The 19,214-nt window shown below is 38.9% G+C and overlaps 1 protein-coding gene across 19 annotated transcripts in view; it reads left to right on the top strand.

Moving 5' to 3' along the window:
* LOC134218429 (collagen alpha-1(XVIII) chain) overlaps positions 1 to 19,214 on the top strand; it is an 865,092-nt gene that overhangs the window by 777,513 nt on the left and 68,365 nt on the right. For 17 of the 19 annotated variants that reach the window (XM_062697407.1, XM_062697402.1, XM_062697397.1 and 14 more), the window contains 3 exons: positions 15,012 to 15,252; positions 15,504 to 15,581; positions 17,208 to 17,353. In XM_062697407.1, coding sequence (XP_062553391.1) covers positions 15,012 to 15,252; positions 15,504 to 15,581; positions 17,208 to 17,353 — 465 coding nt within the window. The remainder of the gene's footprint in view (positions 1 to 15,011; positions 15,253 to 15,503; positions 15,582 to 17,207; positions 17,354 to 19,214) is intronic. The other 2 variants (XM_062697401.1, XM_062697406.1) reach the window with 2 other exon arrangements.

The following is a 19,214-nucleotide window of genomic DNA, read 5'->3' as shown; positions in this document are numbered from 1 at the left end:
CCGGAGGAACTTCCGGAGGGACTTCCGGAGTAATTCCCGGAGGAACTTCCGGAGGAATTCCCGGAGGAACTTCCGGAGGAATTCCCGGAGGAACTTCCGGAGGAATTCCCGGAGGAACTTCCGGAGGAATTCCCGGAGGAACTTCCGGAGGAATTCCCGTAGGAACTTCCGGAGGAACTTCCGGAGGAATTCCCGAAGGAACTTCCGGAGGAATTCTCGGAGGAATTCCCGGAGGAGCTTCCGGAAGAAAACCAGGAGGAACTTCCGGAGGAAATCCCGGAGGAATTCCCGGAGGAACTTCCAGAGGAATTCCCGGAGGAACTTCCGAAGGAATTCCCGGAGGAACTTCCGAAGGAATTCCCGGAGGAACTTCCGAAGGAATTCCCGGAGGAACTTCCGGAGGAATTCCCGAAGGAATTCCCGGAGGAACTTCCGGAGGAATTCCCAGATTAACTTCCGGAGGAATTCCCAGAGGAACTTCCGGAGGAATTCCCAGAGGAACTTCCGGAGGAATTCCCAGAGGAACTTCCGGAGAAATTCCCAGAGGGACTTCCGGAGGAATTCCCAGAGGAACTTCCGGAGGAATTCCCAGAGGAACTTCCGGAGGAATTCCCGGAGGAACTTCCGGAGGAATTCCCAGAAGAACTTCCGGAGGAATCCCCGAAGGAACTTCCGGAGGAACTTGCGGAGGAACTTCTGGAGGAGTTCCCAGAGGGGTTCCAGGAGGAATTTTCGGAGGAGTTCCCAGAAAAACTTCCAGAGAAGTTGCCAGAGAAACTTCCGGAGTAGTTGCCAGAGGAAGAATTCAAGGGATCTTACTAAAATTCGGGGAATCTGAACAAAATATTGTTCATCTTATAAAATGTTAGATTACAAAACCATCCATTGACATGGGCTTCGTGGCCGTGCGGTTAGCGACGTCAATCGTCTAGACGCATGTGCTAGGGAGTGTGGGTTCGATTCCCACCCCGGTAAGGAGGAAACTTTTCGTGATCGAAAAATTCTCCACTGGTCCAATGGGTGTTATGTGTCCTGCTAGGTGTTAAGTGTTCAGTCTGTTCGACCTCTGGTCGAAGACGGTGTTCCTGTCTGTCTCGCAATTCTAAATTTCGCGAAAAATTATTTTATTTGACAAATTATTTGTTTTCAGCTTTTTGATTTTCTTAAATTGAAGCGCATAAATACGAGGTGAGTCGGAGAAGATATTTGATGCAAAGAAAGTTCTTGAGCTGCGTTACTAATCTTGAGACAATGGAAATATGTTTTCAATGGGAAGTCAACGTAACTCAATCATCTAAAAAACTGAATTCTGGTGCTTATTTCAGGACGCTTCTATTTCAACCTAAACAAACCAGCAGTTAACAAACAAAGAAAAGTTTAATTTATTTTCTCTTCACTGTAACTTGAACAATATGACAATCAGCATTTTCTCTCTATATCAAAACTCCATTAAGCTCCAACCTTGTAGCAACAACACATCAACTCACAAGAAACGCACCAATTCCAACGTGTCAACATGGTTATAATTGATTCCTCGCACGAAGAAAGTCAACGTTTGTGGAAACACAGCACTACTACTGCCGCTTCCAACACCGATATTTGCATTCTCCAACCTTCACGTCGTGCAGCTCCCCCATGAGCATCGCAAATCTTGCAGTACGTCCGTACCTTATCGCGGATACTGTTGCTCGTTTCGTGGTCCCAGCTCTGTTTGTCATTCCGAAGGATGCCTACGTCCTGCGGGACGTGTGCGGGAACATCGCGAGCAATGTGGCACGGATTTGTAACCCGCTAATCCCCGCAATAGCAGCTTTCGCCGCGTTTTGGCTTCTCCCAAGACGTTCTCCGGGGGAAGCAAATCATCATCTTCATAGCAGCCACCCACCACCGCCAACATCATGCTATAAGCACGACCCGCCTGAGTTTGTGAACAGAACCTGGGACAGGTTCGTATAGAAGGAGAGTGATGATGATGGGATAAAGACGGCAGAAATGGAGCAGAGTTTAGCATGCATTATTTATAAAGTGCAACTTTCGAGTCTGAATTCCGCTTAAATCTTGTAAAATAGTTTTGCTGGTACTATGGGACCTACAGCACGTAGCAATTTGGGTATGTTGCCAGCGACCCTGAGGCAGAGGCTGCGCCACAGCTTGAGGCCCTTGGTGTTGGCATACAGCCACCAGGTTTCGCCGTCCACCGGCGCTCGTCGTCGCGTCGGTCTAACAAAGTGCTTTTACTTGAGGGAAATGAGTTTCTGCTTTAAGCATTCTTCGCATAGAAGTACGTACTTCAGCATCATCCTACTGGCCTTGTTTTCAGCTGGGGTTTCAAAACCGGTGCAAGGGGATGATATTTTCTCTTGAAGTTGGTGCACTCCATATCTTTCGAAGCGTGGCCGGACCGGGATCCCGGCGAGATGAGAAGACGAGTTAGAAATGCTAAAGAGAACATGAAATATATACTTCACACAAATTGTGCTTCTCGTTCCGCTGCGGGGCCTCAACTCAACAGTCAGCAGCAAACCATTCGACCAGCCATCCAGCAGGTCCTGTTACACGGTGGGTGTGTTTGCGTTCATTCTCGGGTTTTTAGGGTGGCGTTGAGGGAAACCTGGTTTCTTTTCGACGGGGTAAAATTTATGACCCTAGAAGTTTAAGATTACTGTCGGTTTTGGGACCACCAGCAGAACCAGGCGAAAAAAAATCTACTATATTATTGGGTGTAACCTGTTGACCAATATGAAGAAAGATTATATTCTTTTCGATATATTAGCGATCTAGTTATTGTTTGATAGATTTCGCAAAAACTTATTTATATCTGATTCCACTTTGTGGAAAATATGCAAATTTGTATTTAAAAATAGAGAAAGATTTTTTGCTAGTGCTGCTAATGGTTTATAAAGCCTGTCCACGTTAAATTTCGTTCACCCATCATCCCATGCGATTTTTTAAAATTTTCACAAACCACTGAGGAGAACAATTTACACGACAGTTGAATCTCTCCACTTTATGTTATTCTTTCAGCGGGTTTTCTTTCTTGTCCAAAAAGATAAAATGGCTACAAATCAGTTGGACATTATCTCAGTGTCCGAAATTTAACGTGGACAGTAGACCTCTTCATGTTTTCAAAAAGTATCAAAAAATCAACCGGCCAGCCCAGAATCACAATTCATATGCTAAAATAAGCCTCCTGTCAAATTTTCAGCTAATTCGAATAAAATTTCGAGGTGGCTCAAGTCGATTTAGTGTTTTTGGGCTATTTTTAATTTTGGAAAAAATCTAACATGAGATATAAACGTCAAAGCTATCGCAACAACCTCTATACGGAAGCTATTGGTGTGCTCTACAAGTCTTGTGAACATTGCGATTCGTTCCGTTCACGTTTTGTCCTTGTTAAAGTGATTTTAAGCTTTTAAGTGCTAAAATACTGTTTCCCCCAAAAGTTGTGTTCTACAAAATTCTTGAGATTATGACAAATGATTGTTAATTTATTATATTATTATTCCTCTTTTTTCCCTGAAAATTTGAGTAATATAATTGCCCATGTGTGATTTGCCGTTAAATTCTTAAAAATCAGAAACTGAACATTTGTCATAAATTTGCACGTTAGGATTTCTTCAAGCAAGTTGTTCGAACAAAACATAAATCAAATCATATGATATTTGATGCTTACAACAAACGACTTCCAAATTTTGTTAATTTTATCATATGTCTGCATGCTTTTTACATTGTGTGCATTGTAGTAACAAGTGAAATTGAAGCTTCTTTGTTTGAACAACTTGTTTGAAGAAATCTCAGCGTGCAAATTTATGACAAATGTTCAGCTTCTGATTTTTAAGAATTTAACGGTAAATCGCACATGGGCAATTATATTACTCAAATTTCCAGGGAAAAAAGAGGAATAATAATATAATAAATTAACAATCATTTGTCATAAACTCAAGAATTTTGTAGAACAACGACTTTTAGGAGAAACAGTATTTTTATGCACTTAAAAGCTTAAAAATCACTTTAACATGGACAAAACGTGAACGGAACGACTCGCAATGTTCACAAGACTTGTAGAGGATACCAATAGCTTCCGTATAGAGGTTGTTGCGATAGTTTTTGACGTTTATATCTCATGTTAGATTTTTTCCAAAATTAAAAATAGCCCAAAAACACTAAATCGACTTGAGCCACCTCGAAATTTTATCCGAATTAGCTGAAAATTTGACAGGAGACTTACTTTAGCATAAGAATTGTGATTCTGGGCTGACCAGTTGAATTTTAAATACTTTTTGAAAACATGAAGAGGTCTAGTGGACAGGCTTTATTGAAAAAAAAGTTGGAATACGCTCTTCACTGGATACGCCATGGTTCAATTCCTAGATTTAACTTGCACTGCTTTGAAATAACTTTCTGGCATAGATTGAGTCGAGACAGAGTGTGGCCAACTGTAACAACGCCCGTAGTGAGAAATGGAGCTTGAAGTCTTGAAAATCTGGTGAAGTAAGAAAAATTGCCCCCAACTAGTGGTGCTGAAAGGCGTGATGCGCACCAGAACCGAAGAATAAGAATTTTGAACCACCAACAACCCCCGAAGCAATGCATCTCCGTGTGGAAATGGCAACAATGTGTGTATATAGTTGCCATCGTTTTCCGACTAACCGAAAGCTTAGCAGTTGAAATCTGGTGTGCAATTTGATCTATTGCTTTGTGTGGGATGTGCGAAAGGATTTATTTTTAGCCGCAGATGAGAGGCGAGACGATACAAGCGGTGGGAAAACATCCGCAGATTCGATTTTATATTTCTGTTCAGTAGTGAATGAAAATCCATCGTTAACAGGAAGCAGACCTCGTTATGTTTTCGATACACTCGACGCTCACCGGATTCAGCTGAGATTTTTTGAGAGAAAGAAATTCTACTATGGGGTAAAAAAAACTCCAATCGTGGTAACTTTGGTACAGGACGATGTGCACGTTTGGCGACGGATGCGACGCTGACGTTATCATTTGAAATTTCCATTCCAATGCAGCTGGGGCCACCGACATACATATGACCACTGCATAGATAGCTTTCATGTGTGTCGACTTACTGGCTGTCTGCCCTTGAATCCCTCCGATGCAGCATTGCGATATCTCACTGTAACGAACATATACAGCGCTTCGAGGCGGGATCAGATGTCAAAGTCGAAAAAAGCACATCCAAACTATGGCTGAAAATTCCATTTTAAATTTTTAAACTACCAGATAGAGAAGTATTCTGCAGCTCGCAATTTACCTACGGGGGAAGTGAAATTCTGCGATAGGAATGCAGGAAAAAGATTCCTTTTCTCTTCATTCTGCCAATTGTGCACAAATGGTAGAAAAAATATTTCAATTCTCATTCAATCCGACACCGGAATGCACAGCTTACTGGAAAAGGGAAATTACTGAGAAGTTTCGACAGACAGACAGTACCATCATCATCCGAGTGAACGATATGGTTTAACTCAATTTCCGAGTAAGTGTGGCAGATGCAGCAGAGTAGATGAATATCACTTATTAGCCATGATGTTTCTATTCTCTGCAATAATGGGCGAACAATCCGACAGTAAAAGAATTTGGAATATGAAGTAACAGCCAACAAAATAGAACTTTGTTTCCCGTTATTCATAATCCCAATTCTATTGCTCCTGTTCGACTATTTGCTCAACTGGCCAAATCAGGAAAATTATATGAATTGTTTGAACTAATTTAATCGTTAACTGATAATGATGGGCAAATAAGATGGAAAAAACAAATTGAACAAATAGAATAAATAAAGAATTGTGCTAATTGGACAATTCGAATAAGTTGGTCAATTTAAGAAAATAAAACATTCTGAATAGTTTCAGCAACTTGGGACTTTGACTCAGTTCAATCAAAGTTAATTGCCTATTTCCAGGTATTGGACAACCCGACTTGGACATTAATTTACAATGTTCTGAAAACTCAGATGTGAATAAGGTTTCTTACCCCATTCCCGGCCTAACATGCGTACGACTACATTAGTTAAACTATATTTATGACAGGAACCAACTTTTCCTGAATTTTGTGGGCCGTGGCCATACTGCAATGGGGTTCACTTCTGCTTCAAAAAAATAGTTATTCTTACTAAACATCGGTTGGAAAAGCTTTCATTTGATTTAAATTAACGAGCTGTAGCACGTATTTCAGTCACAGCGATTGCTTCCCGGCATAAGCGATTTTCACTCAATCTTTCAACATCTTAATCACTCATTCTCTCTCAGGACGGTAGAAAATGCGACGTAAACAAAAATATGCACGTTCGACGACAACGTGTCGCCAGATGGTATTATTCATAATCATTTTTATTTTATTTATTAAGATATATTGATTGATCCAAATTCAAACCAAAAATCAAAAATGAGCCCGAAATTCCTAAATCGAACGCGTAGTCGAAGCACTCACAATCCATTTCCCAAGCCAACACTTCCACATGTGTATAGTACACGTTCACATTAGAGTGAGCGTGAGTATTTAAATTGTCTGGCGGCTACACACATTCTCTATCAGCAAATGTGCTGATCAAGTAGAGACCCGACCGCATTGCGTAGCCAAGAGCAGTACTGAGGGTACATGGATTTAAGTCCCATCGAAGGAAAGTAGTTACCTCCAACACATTTTTAAAATCATAATCTTCCACATAATGTACATATTCACATAATTTTCCGGATGAATTTTTTTAACAAAATTTCCGGAATAATCTAATACATATCTATCTAATCTAATATATATATATATATATATATATATATATATATATATATATATATATATATATATATATATATATATCTATATCTAATATCTAATAGATAAAATAATTTTCAAATGAATTTAACGAAGGGTTCTTAAACGAAATTCTGAAATATTTTCTGAGGAGATTCCCGAAAGAATGTGCAAAGCAATTTACGAAGGAATCTTCGAAGGTCTAAAGGAATTTCTGTAAGAATTGCTAAATTAATCCGAAGGAATAACCGAAAGAATACCTAAAAGAATTATCGAAAAAAAAATTCTGGAGGAAGTTCTGAAGAAATTCCTGTGGGAAATTTCAAGAATTCTTGAGAAAGTACTGGCAGAGTTCTTAAAATTTATTCCGAAGAAATTCCTAAAGAAATTTCTAAAGGTAATCCTAAAACAATTTCCGTAGGTGTTGTACTGCCGTTCTACGCATACTTGTTCCATGTTACCATTGATAAAAAATCAAACTATTGTCGAGGATTTTCTCAAACCAGTTCTACCAAATTACAATGTTCTGAAAACTCAGATGTGAATATGTACATTATGAGGAAGATTATGATTTTAAAAATCTATTGGAGGTAACTACTTTCCTTCGATGGGACTTAAATCACTGTACCCTCAGTACTGCTCTTGGCTACGCAATGCGGTCGGGTCTCTACTTGATCAGTACATTTGCTGATAGAGAATGTGTGTAGCCGCCAGACAACTTGAATACTCACGCTCACTCTAATGTGAACGTGTACTATACACATGTGGAAGTGTTGGCTTGAGGAATGGATTGTGAGTGCTTCGACTATGCGTTCGATTTGGGAATTTCGGGCTCATTCAGTAGCCGCTAAGTTGCGAAGGCCGATGGAGGTCCTTCGTAGCTTAGTTGATGAAAAGCACCAGTCTAGCGTACTGAGGGTCGTGGGTTCGAGTCTCATTGAAGGGAAGTGGTTACCTCCAATACATTTTTCAAATCAAAATCTTGTACATAGGGTAAATCACTACTTGGGCCTATGGACTCGATTCCCGGCTCACTGCACAGAAAACTTGAAGCTGTTAATCACCACACCATAATGCTAAACTCACGAACTTCAATCTTTTCTATTTTTCCGTATCACTAGAACTTATATAAACATATTAGAATACAATTAAAAATGTATCCTCAAACCGAACAAAAAATCACCTCGTCCCAAGAACTTCTAGCCGCACTGTGCTGCCAAAAGGCCAGGAGTATGAAAATAATCCTTCATCGTTCATAGGAAAACTGTCGTTGACGCTATCATGTTATTCATAATTCTCTCGATTTCAAAAAGTGAAAAAAACTGTTTTTAAGTGTTTGGAAGGAATTTGGATCAATCAATATATCTTAATAAATAAAATAAAAATAATTATGAATAATACCATCTGGCGACACGTTGTCGTCGAACGAGAGAGAATGAGAGAGAGAATGAGTGATTAAGATGTTGAAAGATTGAGTGAAAATCGCTTATGCCGGGAAGCAATCGCTGTGACAGAAATACGTGCTACAGCTCGTTAATTTAAATCAAATAAAAGCTTACTAAGAATAACTATTTTTTTAAGCAGAAGTGAACCCCATTGCAGTATTACACGGCCCACAAAATTCAGGAAAAGTTGCTTCCTGTCATAAATATAATTTAAATAATGTAGTCGTACGCATGTTAGGCCGGGAATGGGGTAAGAAACCTTATTCACATCTGAGTTTTCAGAACATTGTAAATTAATGTCCAAGTCGGGTTGTCCAATACCTGGAAATAGGCAATTAACTTTGATTGAACTGAGTCAAAGTCCCAAGTTGCTGAAACTATTCTGAATGTTTTATTTTCTTAAATTGACCTACTTATTCGACTTGTCCAATTAGCACAATTCTTTATTTATTCTATTTGTTCAATTTGTTTTTTCATCTTATTTGCCCATCATTATCAGTTTTCACGATTAAATTAGTTCAAACAATTCATATAATTTTCCTGATTTGGCCAGCTGAGCAAATAGTCAATATATATATATATATATATATATATATATATTAGAGTGGGGCGTCATGGTAATTTTTTCAAATCAATAGTTTTTCGAAGCCATTCTGGGTCCTGAACAACTGTGCAGAATTTGGGATCGATTGGTTGCTCCCTCGTTTTCCGCATCGCGTTTGAAGTTTGTATGGAAATTAGTATGGGAGAACGTATATTTTTTCATTTCTATTACTAGAGGTTTCAGTTTATCGTAAACCAAGTAGCACATTGCGTTAAAGTATAAACCAAAGGATGCTGAAAAACTTTGCTGAAGAAGGCACGTTGCTGGAACGTCCACGAAAAAAGTTATAACGTTTCGAACATTGAGTGTTAAAACCATATGCAAAAAATCGTTTATTCTGCCAGCACTGCCGTACTACGTAGACGAATAATTTAACTGAGTGTTATTTCAAAATAAATAAAATAACTGGGCTTTAGAGCTAATGGGAGCTATCCGGAATTATTTCACATAGAAAAAAATCCAATAAGAAGGAAGATGGGTTTTGCCCTTCGATAACCGGTAGTGCTGGTAGAAACATTGATTTCTTGCATATGGTTTAAATAATCAATTTTCAAAACGTAATAACATTTTTTGTAGACTTTCCAGCTACGTACCTTCTTCGGCAAAGTCTTTCGGCATCTTCCAAACTATATGCTAACATATTGAGTCACGTGATTGATGAAGCCGCTAAGAGCAAAAATGTAAAAAAGTACGTTTTCCTATACTAATCTCCATGTAAATTTAAAACGCGATGCGGCATGTGAGGTTAAAACCAATCGAGCCCATATTTTGCACAGTTGATTGGGGTCCCAAAACGATTCAGAAAAGCCTTGATCTTGATCGGACGAAATTTGCGTTTTTTCATACAACTGCGCCCCACTCTAATATATATATATATATATATATATAAACATATTTTTATGTATGTTTGTATGTATGTGAGAGGAGGAGTATTGTTTAGTTATCGCTCAACTCAGTGTAACTTCTGAACCCTTTGACCGATTTCAACCAAATTAGGAGCACACATTCTTTATCTTAAGGAGTGGCTTAGAGATGCTTTTTGAAAAAGAGGGAAGGTGTGGGGGGAATGGTATTGTTTAGTTATCGATCAACTCAGTGTAATTTCAGAACCCCTTGGCCGATTTCAACCAAATTTGGGAATACACATTCTTTTTCTTAAGAAGACGGCGATAGGGGATTAGGGATAATATTTGGGAAACGGGAAAGTTTGTGGAGGGACTGACATTGTAACTTTTGATCTCCCCTTAGCCGATTTCAGCCTAATTTGGAACAATCTGCCTTTTTTAAATCAAATGATGAAGTAGAGGAAGAGGCCCCAAAACGTCCCCCGAGGCAAAACGCCTTTTGAGTATTTCCTCATATTTACCGTAATTGGCATGGCGGCCGTAACAAGACTAGACCAATAGGCTAGGCGAAAAAGTGTCAAAATGAAAAATAGGAAGGTTGGAAAAACCTGAATTGAGAGTTTAAATCCATAAATAATCCACGATGCTGGGGCCCTCCTTAGCCGTGCGGTAAGATGCGCGGCTACAAAGCAAGACCATGCTGAGGGTGGCTGGGTTCGATTCCCGGTGCCGGTCTAGGCAATTTTCAGATTGGAAATTGTCTCGACTTCCCTGGGCATAAAAGTATCATCGTGTTAGCCTCATGATATACGAATGCAAAAATGGTAACTTGGCTTAGAAACCTCGCAGTTAATAACTGTGGAAGTGCTTAGTGAACACTAAGCTGCGAGGCGGCAATGTCCCAATGGGGGATGTAATGCCAATGAAGAAGAAGAATCCACGATGCTGGGCAATATGCGCCACCCAAAAAATTTCAATATTTTTCACCAAAATTTTCAAACTCTTCTGCACAAGATTAGTGTCAGTTCTATCATTTCAGTTAGTCAATACCTCACACAGATAGTAATAAGGAGAAAATATTTTTTGTATCTAAAGAAAAAGCATCGAGGACAGAAACGCCTAAATTGCGTTGTAATGAGCCAAAATAATATTATAACATAATATTATTTGGGATATAAACCAAGAAAAGATGGTGGCGCATTTTACCCAACCGGCGCATTTTATACATACTTCCCCTATAACATTTCGGCGAGGCAAAACGCCCTAGGGCAACTAACCTACAATGTACTACGTGTCTCCACGCACTGTCCATACCAGAATGTTGATTCGCCGACGCGTGGTGCGTTGTTCTCCAACAGCTCCCAACAAGAAGGAAGGAATCTTACATTGGAATATCTGGAGAAATTTACGAAGACCTTCCGGGAGGTTTTACGAAAGAATTCCGGGAGGAATATCCAAATGAACTACAGGAGGAATTTTATAAATTATTCCTGAAGGAGTTCCGAAAATATTGTTGGAGGATTTGCTGGATAAAAGAAATTCCTGGAGGCAGTTCCAATTGTACTTCAGGAGAATTTCCGAAGAACAACCTGTAACAAGAACTTCTAAACGATTTTCAGAAGGAATTATTGAAGGAATTTCATATGGAATTGTAAAAAGAATCCTCGGAACTCCTAATTGAATTTTCATATTATTTTTAAATTTCCACAAGAATTCCTTCTGGAACATCTGAAGGAATTCTTTCGGGAATTCTGTCAGAAGTTTCTTTGGGAAGTCCTTCGAAAATTCGGACAGCAGTAAAACGAAACCTTGTTTGAAATCTGGAATTAAGACTTGCAAAAAAAATAAAAATATCGGAATTTTAGTCGAAATATCATCATACTTCTTCGGATATTCTCGAAAATTCCTTAGGAATTTACTTCAGAAGTTGCTTCGAAAATTTCTTCAGTAATCAATCAGGTAATATTTCATTAATTTATTCAAAAGTTCGTTTGGAAAAGCATCCTCCAAATCCTTCGCAAATAAATCTAGAAATACCTTCAAAAATTTCTTAAAGAATTCTTTCGAAAATTCCTTTTAAAATTTGTCTAAGAATTATTCTAGAAACCCTTCCGGAATTTTCTTTAGGAATTCTTTTAGCAATGGCACTAAATTAAATGTTCATGATTTTTTTTTTACACACACACATACACGCACACACATACATACATACTTACATACATACACACATACAGACATCACCTCAATTCGTCGAGCTGAGTCGCTTGGTATATAAAACTATGGGTCTCCAAGCCTTCTATCAAAAGTGCGGTTTTGGAGTAATCCTATAGCCTCTAAGTATACTCGGTATACGAGAAAGGACAAAACTTACAGGAGGCTTGAGACTCATTTTTCTTTCTTAAAATGTATTTCGAAAATTCACTTATTCTTAGGACACTTAGTCTTAACCTTAACCTTTACTCACAACAAATTTTAGGTCAGGTAATCCTGTTTCATTGTTTCCTATTAGAAATGAGTCATATCGGACTGTAGGCCCAGAAGTTTAATAAATATATTGTTTGCAATTCCAGATCATAATATCTGGTTTACAATTCGCGTTTGAGTCATAAAACGGCCTACTTTTCCATACCAACGAAATGGGTGCTTTAATGAACATTATGCAACTCAAATGGGTTGCATAATATTCTTTATAACACTCATTTGGATGATATAATAAAAAAAACATAATTAAAACCTTGAAATATTATTCCAACAGCCAAACATCGCAAATTTAGAAAAAAAAAACAAAAATCGCTAGCTCAGATGGTGATTTTTAAAACCATTTGTCAGACTAGTTATACATACATCAGTGTAAGCGATTAGTAGTCGACTTTCTAGAAACAAATTAGTGTGTGAATTAAAGATAACGAGTTCTCCTTTAATCAGAAAAACTCAAAGTTAATTTCCGGCGTAATTCACAAAACCAACATCAAAACAGTAGTTACATGACCACATTTTGCTGAATTAGCTTGGGTAAGTGTTCAAATAGTGTATTCTCTGCGTCGCGTAATAAATACCTAGTTTGATGGACATGACATCAAAAATATTCAAAAGCAAGTACATCTATCGATTCACGGTTTATCGAACTATACAATGTGACACGGCAACATGGAATCTCTGCAGCAACATAATTTATTGGCAAGAATGATCATGTAGAGTAAATTCTGGAAGGAATTAGACAAGTACAAGTATAATTTTGGTACAGATTTGTCATATTAAAGTCCATTTTTCGTCATTGCAAAAAAAAATCGTGTGCAACTCGTTGCAAAACTCGATTTTTTCAGCACTCGTAGTATGTATCGAACTCGGCAAGTCTCGTTCGATAAACGTACAACTCGTGCTGAAAAAAACATCTTTTTGCAACTTGTTGCACAAACTACTATTGTATATGCAAAATGCGTTTCAAAAATTCTCTCATTTTACGAGCATTTACCATTAACCAATGTATTGCAACAAGTTGCATTTGACGATGCTCTCCCATTATTGTTTTGTAGTGTAAATGACCATTCAAGTTATAGCCAGAATATTAGGGCTTATAAACTCATTTTTTGAGCACGATTAAATAGAGATCTAGTAGGCAAAGCCGCGCTGTGTTCTATTCTGCTATTACGAATTTTCTGAATATTAGAAAATATGAATTCGTAACTAGTGAAGTCTTATAAAATATCAATACAAATACAGATTGAAGGTTTTCTCAAGTTATCCTCCTTTGGCAAAAAAAATGTTCAATCAAAGCGAGGCGGAGGCATTTCAATGTTTAGAAAAATGAGCGTTTTCCAATTGCGTATATTTATCTTGAATTTTTTTATTAATATTAGTCTTAAATCTTGTTCAATTCGAATTCCATAACATAATTAAAACCTTGAAATATTATTACAACAGCCAAACATCGCAAATTAAAAAAAAAAATTCAAAAATCGCTAACTCAGATGGTGATTTTTAAAACCCTTTGTCAGACTAGTTATACATACATCAGTGTAAGCGATTAGTAGTCGACTTTCTAGAAACAAATTAGTGTGTGTAAAGATAACGAGTTCCCCTTTAATCAGAAAAAATCAAAGTTAGTTTCCGGCGTAATCCACTTCTATCTACCACTAGCTTCTCATACAGAACCGTGTATAGGATTTGAGCTAATTTTGTCTGTAGTTTGAATTATCGTTAAACGAATAAATTTCATCAATAATGAGCATTTGTGGCTTTGAGGGAAAACTTTTAGGTAGTCCAATTTTCTACTCTTTTACTATTATCCGATGATGGTGAAGCAAACTCAAATAGTAACTTAAATAGGATGTAGTTTGTCAAAAATGCTTTCTACATATGTTTAAACATTCTTGGTTTTCTAAAAAGTGATGAAAGTACCGTTTGAATCGTTTGTTTGAGAAACTGCATATGTGCACGCCCTTTGAAGAGCAATTATGGAGTACTGCTTACAGTTTTTGCACTGGAATTGCCCCAGGGTGTTGAGTTTTGCTTAAAACTATTGATCTGTTTCGAAGAAATCTAAAAATTTGCTGTCAATTTGTTCAAAAACAGTTTTTTATTGTTTTCTCGAAATTGTGTAAAATAGATGTATGCAGTTTATCAAACAAATTATTCAATTATTATGCTCATAGTTTGTTTAGATTACGAGATCTATAACTTGATATAATGTTAAACGACAACTTTGACATCAAGATACTCCTTTATCACAGCTTTATCCCGAGCGTTAGCTGCGTTCTCAATATTTTAAAGACACTGTGATTTTTTTCGAGATTTTGGAACACGTGTAATATAAAAAGTACACTATTTTTAGTTTCTATTCTTTCATTTAGGCTTGATTATGTGTTTACAATTTAACATCAAATGAGATTATTTTTAATTCTTTGCAATAAAATTGCCATAGCTTCATTCCGTAAATGAATATGTGATAACCCGATTTTAAACATGTTCAATTTTGTCTTATATTTTGAATTTGTCATTCTTTTTCAGTACAGCTTCAACTTTTATTGATTCACGTAAAAAAAACACAGACCAATCTGATAGGGGGAAAGACGGCTTTGGCAGGTTTTGTTCTATTATTGGCAGGGGGGTTTTTGACGACCAAATTTTATGAAATTTGGCCACAATATTCTTTGATATGCAAAGAATGTTTAGGTCAAATTTGAGCATAATCAGTCATAAAAAAACCCTGACAATAATAGAACAAAACCTGCCAAAGCCGTCATTCCCCCTATCTGCATAATGGGATTTCACAACATTTTAGATCCTTAAATATGTATTCATAATTTTTCTCCTTAACTTATGTTCACAAAATCAAACTTTTTTTTTGTTTGTCCAAAACAGCCCCGCGGAGAAAAAGGCGAACGCGGCAGAGACGGAATGGACGGCCGGCCCGGTCCACCGGGTCTTCCAGCGGCATCCGGGGACAGCATTCAGTACATTCCAATGCCGGGTCCCCCAGGGCCACCTGGTGCACCGGGATCACCGGGCATACCGGGAGTTTCCATAGCCGGCTCGAAGGGCGAACCGGGCATGGATTCACGCAGCCCCTACTTCGGAGATCCGAACTATGCCGGACGAACAGGTAAGATTGTGTGCGGTTTCTTTTCTGTTGTCATCCTCCGGAATGCGGAATGAATGATTGTTCATGTTTGTAAACTATCTACTCTCATGGCAACTCTGCAAAAGAAATGTGTTCTAACGAAGCCTGATCAACACCGTTTTCTGTTTTCCATTACGGTCGTCTGGCAGAATAAATTATTATTTTACCCCCGAACACTGCTTCCACCACCTGCCGAAATGCTTAAATCAATACCTTATTCACTAATGTTGCAGGAAGCCGCTCAAGCTTAGACGAACTAAAGCAGCTTAGGGAACTGAAGCACCACAGGGATCTAGAAGATAGTACGCTCGGTAATCCACTAAGAATCGTTTGTTTTTGTTTCTATCGAGTTCAACAATCATTGTTTTTTGGATTATTTCATGCTTTTTTTGTGTCCATAGGCTTTTTTGAATTTTATCGCTTTGTAAGTTTTATTTTGATTTCTGAGTGGTGCTGGGTCTACAATAGTTAAGAACGTGGAAGAGGTTACTCTAGAATAGATTGTGAATGTCGACCAATGCTACACAGCGGATTTTTCAAACACACAATATTCGCCAATCCGTTGCGTATATCATAGGAAAGCCTTCATAAAACAATCCATAGGTTGATCTGAAGCACATTTTGAAATTTTATTTGATTTGAATTTTGACTTTTTAGTTTTGACTTTTATTTGAGTTTTAAACATTGCGATTTTGTTAACATGAATTTTAACTTCAAAGCATTTGTGTTGTAGTAGAACTTTTAAGAAAAATAAAAAATAGTTTATGGATGTGACTTTCTCAGTCTGAGGATAATCAAAACGGCTAGATTTTAATATAACCTGACTGGCCGAATGTATTTGGCCTTTTTCAAGGGAAATTATTTGTCAACCGTTTTTCGTTCGCGAATTATTGCCTGTTGCATGTTTTGGGCTTCTTGTATGCTACAATTAAAAAACATTAATTATGTAAATATACGAAAGAACACTACAACATTGTACGATACTAAACGGCTATTTACAGCATACAAGAAGCCCAAAACATGCAACAGGCAATAATTCGCGAACGAAAAACGGTTGACAAATAATTTCCCTTGGAAAAGGCCAAATACATTCGGACGAAACGTCAGGTGATCAAAATCCAGCCGTTTTGATTATCCTCAGACTGAGAAAGCCACATCCATAAGCAACTTTAACTCCAGTCGATAATTAACAATAAATTAAAAAATAGTTATGAATGGAGATCGAGTTATCGGTCATCCACATGTTTTTTATAAATGCGTTTCTACAATTTTTGACCTTGATTTTTTTAAATTACATGTTCATAAATTTCAAGCCGTTCGATCACCTCCAAAACAAATAAAAATAAACTGCCTTCGATCAAATATTGCTTTAAGAGTCTTTGTGAAAACCGAGTCGATTCCATATTTTGGATAAGAGTTGTTTTAAAAAGCTGGAATCTTATTCCCGTCAAATTACTTTTTACAGTTTTTTCAATACCGAATTATGTTTAAGCCGATAAGAAAGCAGCATTTGGACTTTTCATTTGTTTATTGAATTCTTGTTAGCAGATAGACTCGTTTAACTCTATCATTTTTCTTGTTTCGGCGTAAAATACTAACAAATAACCACTGTATGTTTGCATTTAAAACCTCCTGGTATTTTATTCGAAGAACCGTAAAAAATATCTTTAATCAAATTAGTTCAATGGGTGAATGTTTTTATTTATCAAAATTCATCAATTTTAAATACACTTCATCTCTGGAAATTTATCTGAATTCTGTAATTCCTGTCTACCTTTCAAACTTATTATTAGTCCTTGCTTCCTGGTGGTAGCCGTTGGTGTTTTTGCTTGCATATTCATCACGATTTTTACGACCCGACACAAATCTTCCAAACGCCGTAACGAATAAAATGTGTTCCTTTTTCCCTCCCGAAAACGCTACGCTCCATCGCACAGGACCACCAGGACCTCCAGGGCCACCGGGTGCACCGGGGCGAGGCTACTATCACGACAGCAGCGACGAAATGCCGTCCAGCTACGGCACCAACGTACGAATCGTACCGGGGGCAGTAACATTCCAAAGCACCGAGGCAATGTCGAAGGTAAGTCCGCAAAGCCAGATTTCTTCCACGCAATCACAGAAATAACCAAAACTCATCAGACGACGACGGCGACGGCAAACGTAAATGAACATGAATTATTTATCTTCGACCGAATGCATCATGCTTTGTTCTTTTTTCGATTATTTCCCCACCTCAACGGGTAATGATGATTTCGGAAGGTAAATAGCTTCTGGGCTTTGTACCAATAAGCAGACGCTAGGCACAGGGGAACATTATACCACATGAAGGTTGATTACACACAGCTAAAGACGTACCAAGTCGCAGAATAGAAACTGAGTCATGGTGCTGTGCTACCTGTAGTGAATGAGATTGACCCTTTGATTTTTTAGATGAAAGTCATATTCGGTTTATTTCGGAGCGAGTACGGAGTTCTACATTTTTGGATTATTCCGGTGAGAGCAGAACTTCGAAGCATTTTTTGATTTCGGAGTGAGTAGCTCTCCAAAGCATTTTTTATTTATTCCGGAGCGAGTGTGGCCTCGCGTCTATTTTTTTAATTCAAATAAGTAGGACTCCGAGTAATTTTCTTATTTATTCCGAAGCAGAGCTCTGATGTTTTTTGAGGCAAGTAGTTCTCCAAGACATTTTTTGTTTATTCCGGAGTATCAATATCTTGTCTACTTTCTTCTAGTGTTCAGTTTTGCAGATTTTATGGAATATAAGTCATGTTTTAGGATTTTACCTTCATACAGATTAGAGGTTTTTGCACGTCATAGTTTCCAGAAGTTTCTTCAAATGCCTCATCAATATCCACACTAAATCCATTGCATATGGTCATTATACTTTTTTAGCAAGTGTCGTGGCTTCCGAGCCTCTTGAAAGGAGGCTTCTGGGCCTCTTGAAAGGTGGTTTCGTGCCTTTTGAAAGGAGACTTCCGGGCCTCTTGAAATGAGACTTCCGGGCCTCTTGAAAGGAGGCTTCCGGGCCTCTTGAAAGGAGGCTTCCGGGCCTCTTGAAAGGAGGCTTCCGGGCCTCTTGAAAGGAGGCTTCCGGGCCTCTTGAAAGGAGGCTTCCGGGCCTCTTGAAAGCAGGCTTCCTCTTGAAAGGAAATTTCGGGCCTCTTGAAAGGAGGCTTCCGGGCCTCTTTAAAGGAGGCTTCCAGGCCTCTTGAAAGGAGGCTTCCGGGCCTCTTGAAAGGAGGCTTCCGGGCCTCTTGAAAGGAGGCTTCCGGGCCTCTTGAAAGGAGGCTTCCGGGCCTCTTGAAAGGAGGCTTCCGGGCCTCTTGAAAGGAGGCTTCCGGGCCTCTTGAAAGGAGGCTTCCGGGCCTCTTGAAAGGAGGCTTCCGGGCCTCTTGAAAGGAGGCTTCCGGGCCTCTTGAAAGGAGGCTTCCGGGCCTCTTGAAAGGAGGCTTCCGGGCCTCTTGAAGGAGGGTTCTAGGCCTCATGAAAGGAGGCTTCCAGGCCTCTTGAAAGGAGGCTTCCGGGCCTCTTGAAAGGAGGCTTCCGGGCCTCTTGAAAGGAGGCTTCCGGGCCTCTTGAAAGGAGGCTTCCGGGCCTCTTGAAAGGAGGCTTCCGGGCCTCTTGAAAGGAGGCTTCCAGGCCTCTTGAAGGAGGTTTCTGGGCCTCTTAAAAGGAGGCTTCCAGGCATCTTGAAAGGAGGCTTCCAGGCCTCTTGAAGGAGGCTTCCAGGCCTCTTGAAAGGAGGCTTCCGGGCCTCTTGAAAGGAGGCTTCCGGGCCTCTTGAAAGGAGGCTTCCGGGCTTCCGGGCCTCTTGAAAGGAGGCTTCCGAGCCTCTTCAAAGGAGGCTTCCGAGCCTCTTGAAAGGAGGCTTCCGAGCCTCTTGAAAGGAGGCTTCCGAGCCTCTTGAAAGGTGGTTTCCGGGCTCCTTGAAAGGAAATTTC

Source organism: Armigeres subalbatus, chromosome 2 (assembly GCF_024139115.2).
Source record: "Armigeres subalbatus isolate Guangzhou_Male chromosome 2, GZ_Asu_2, whole genome shotgun sequence".
NCBI classification, from domain to species: domain Eukaryota; kingdom Metazoa; phylum Arthropoda; class Insecta; order Diptera; family Culicidae; genus Armigeres; species Armigeres subalbatus.
Note: the sequence above shows the minus strand (reverse complement) of the source record. Positions and strands in the feature narration are given on the sequence as shown.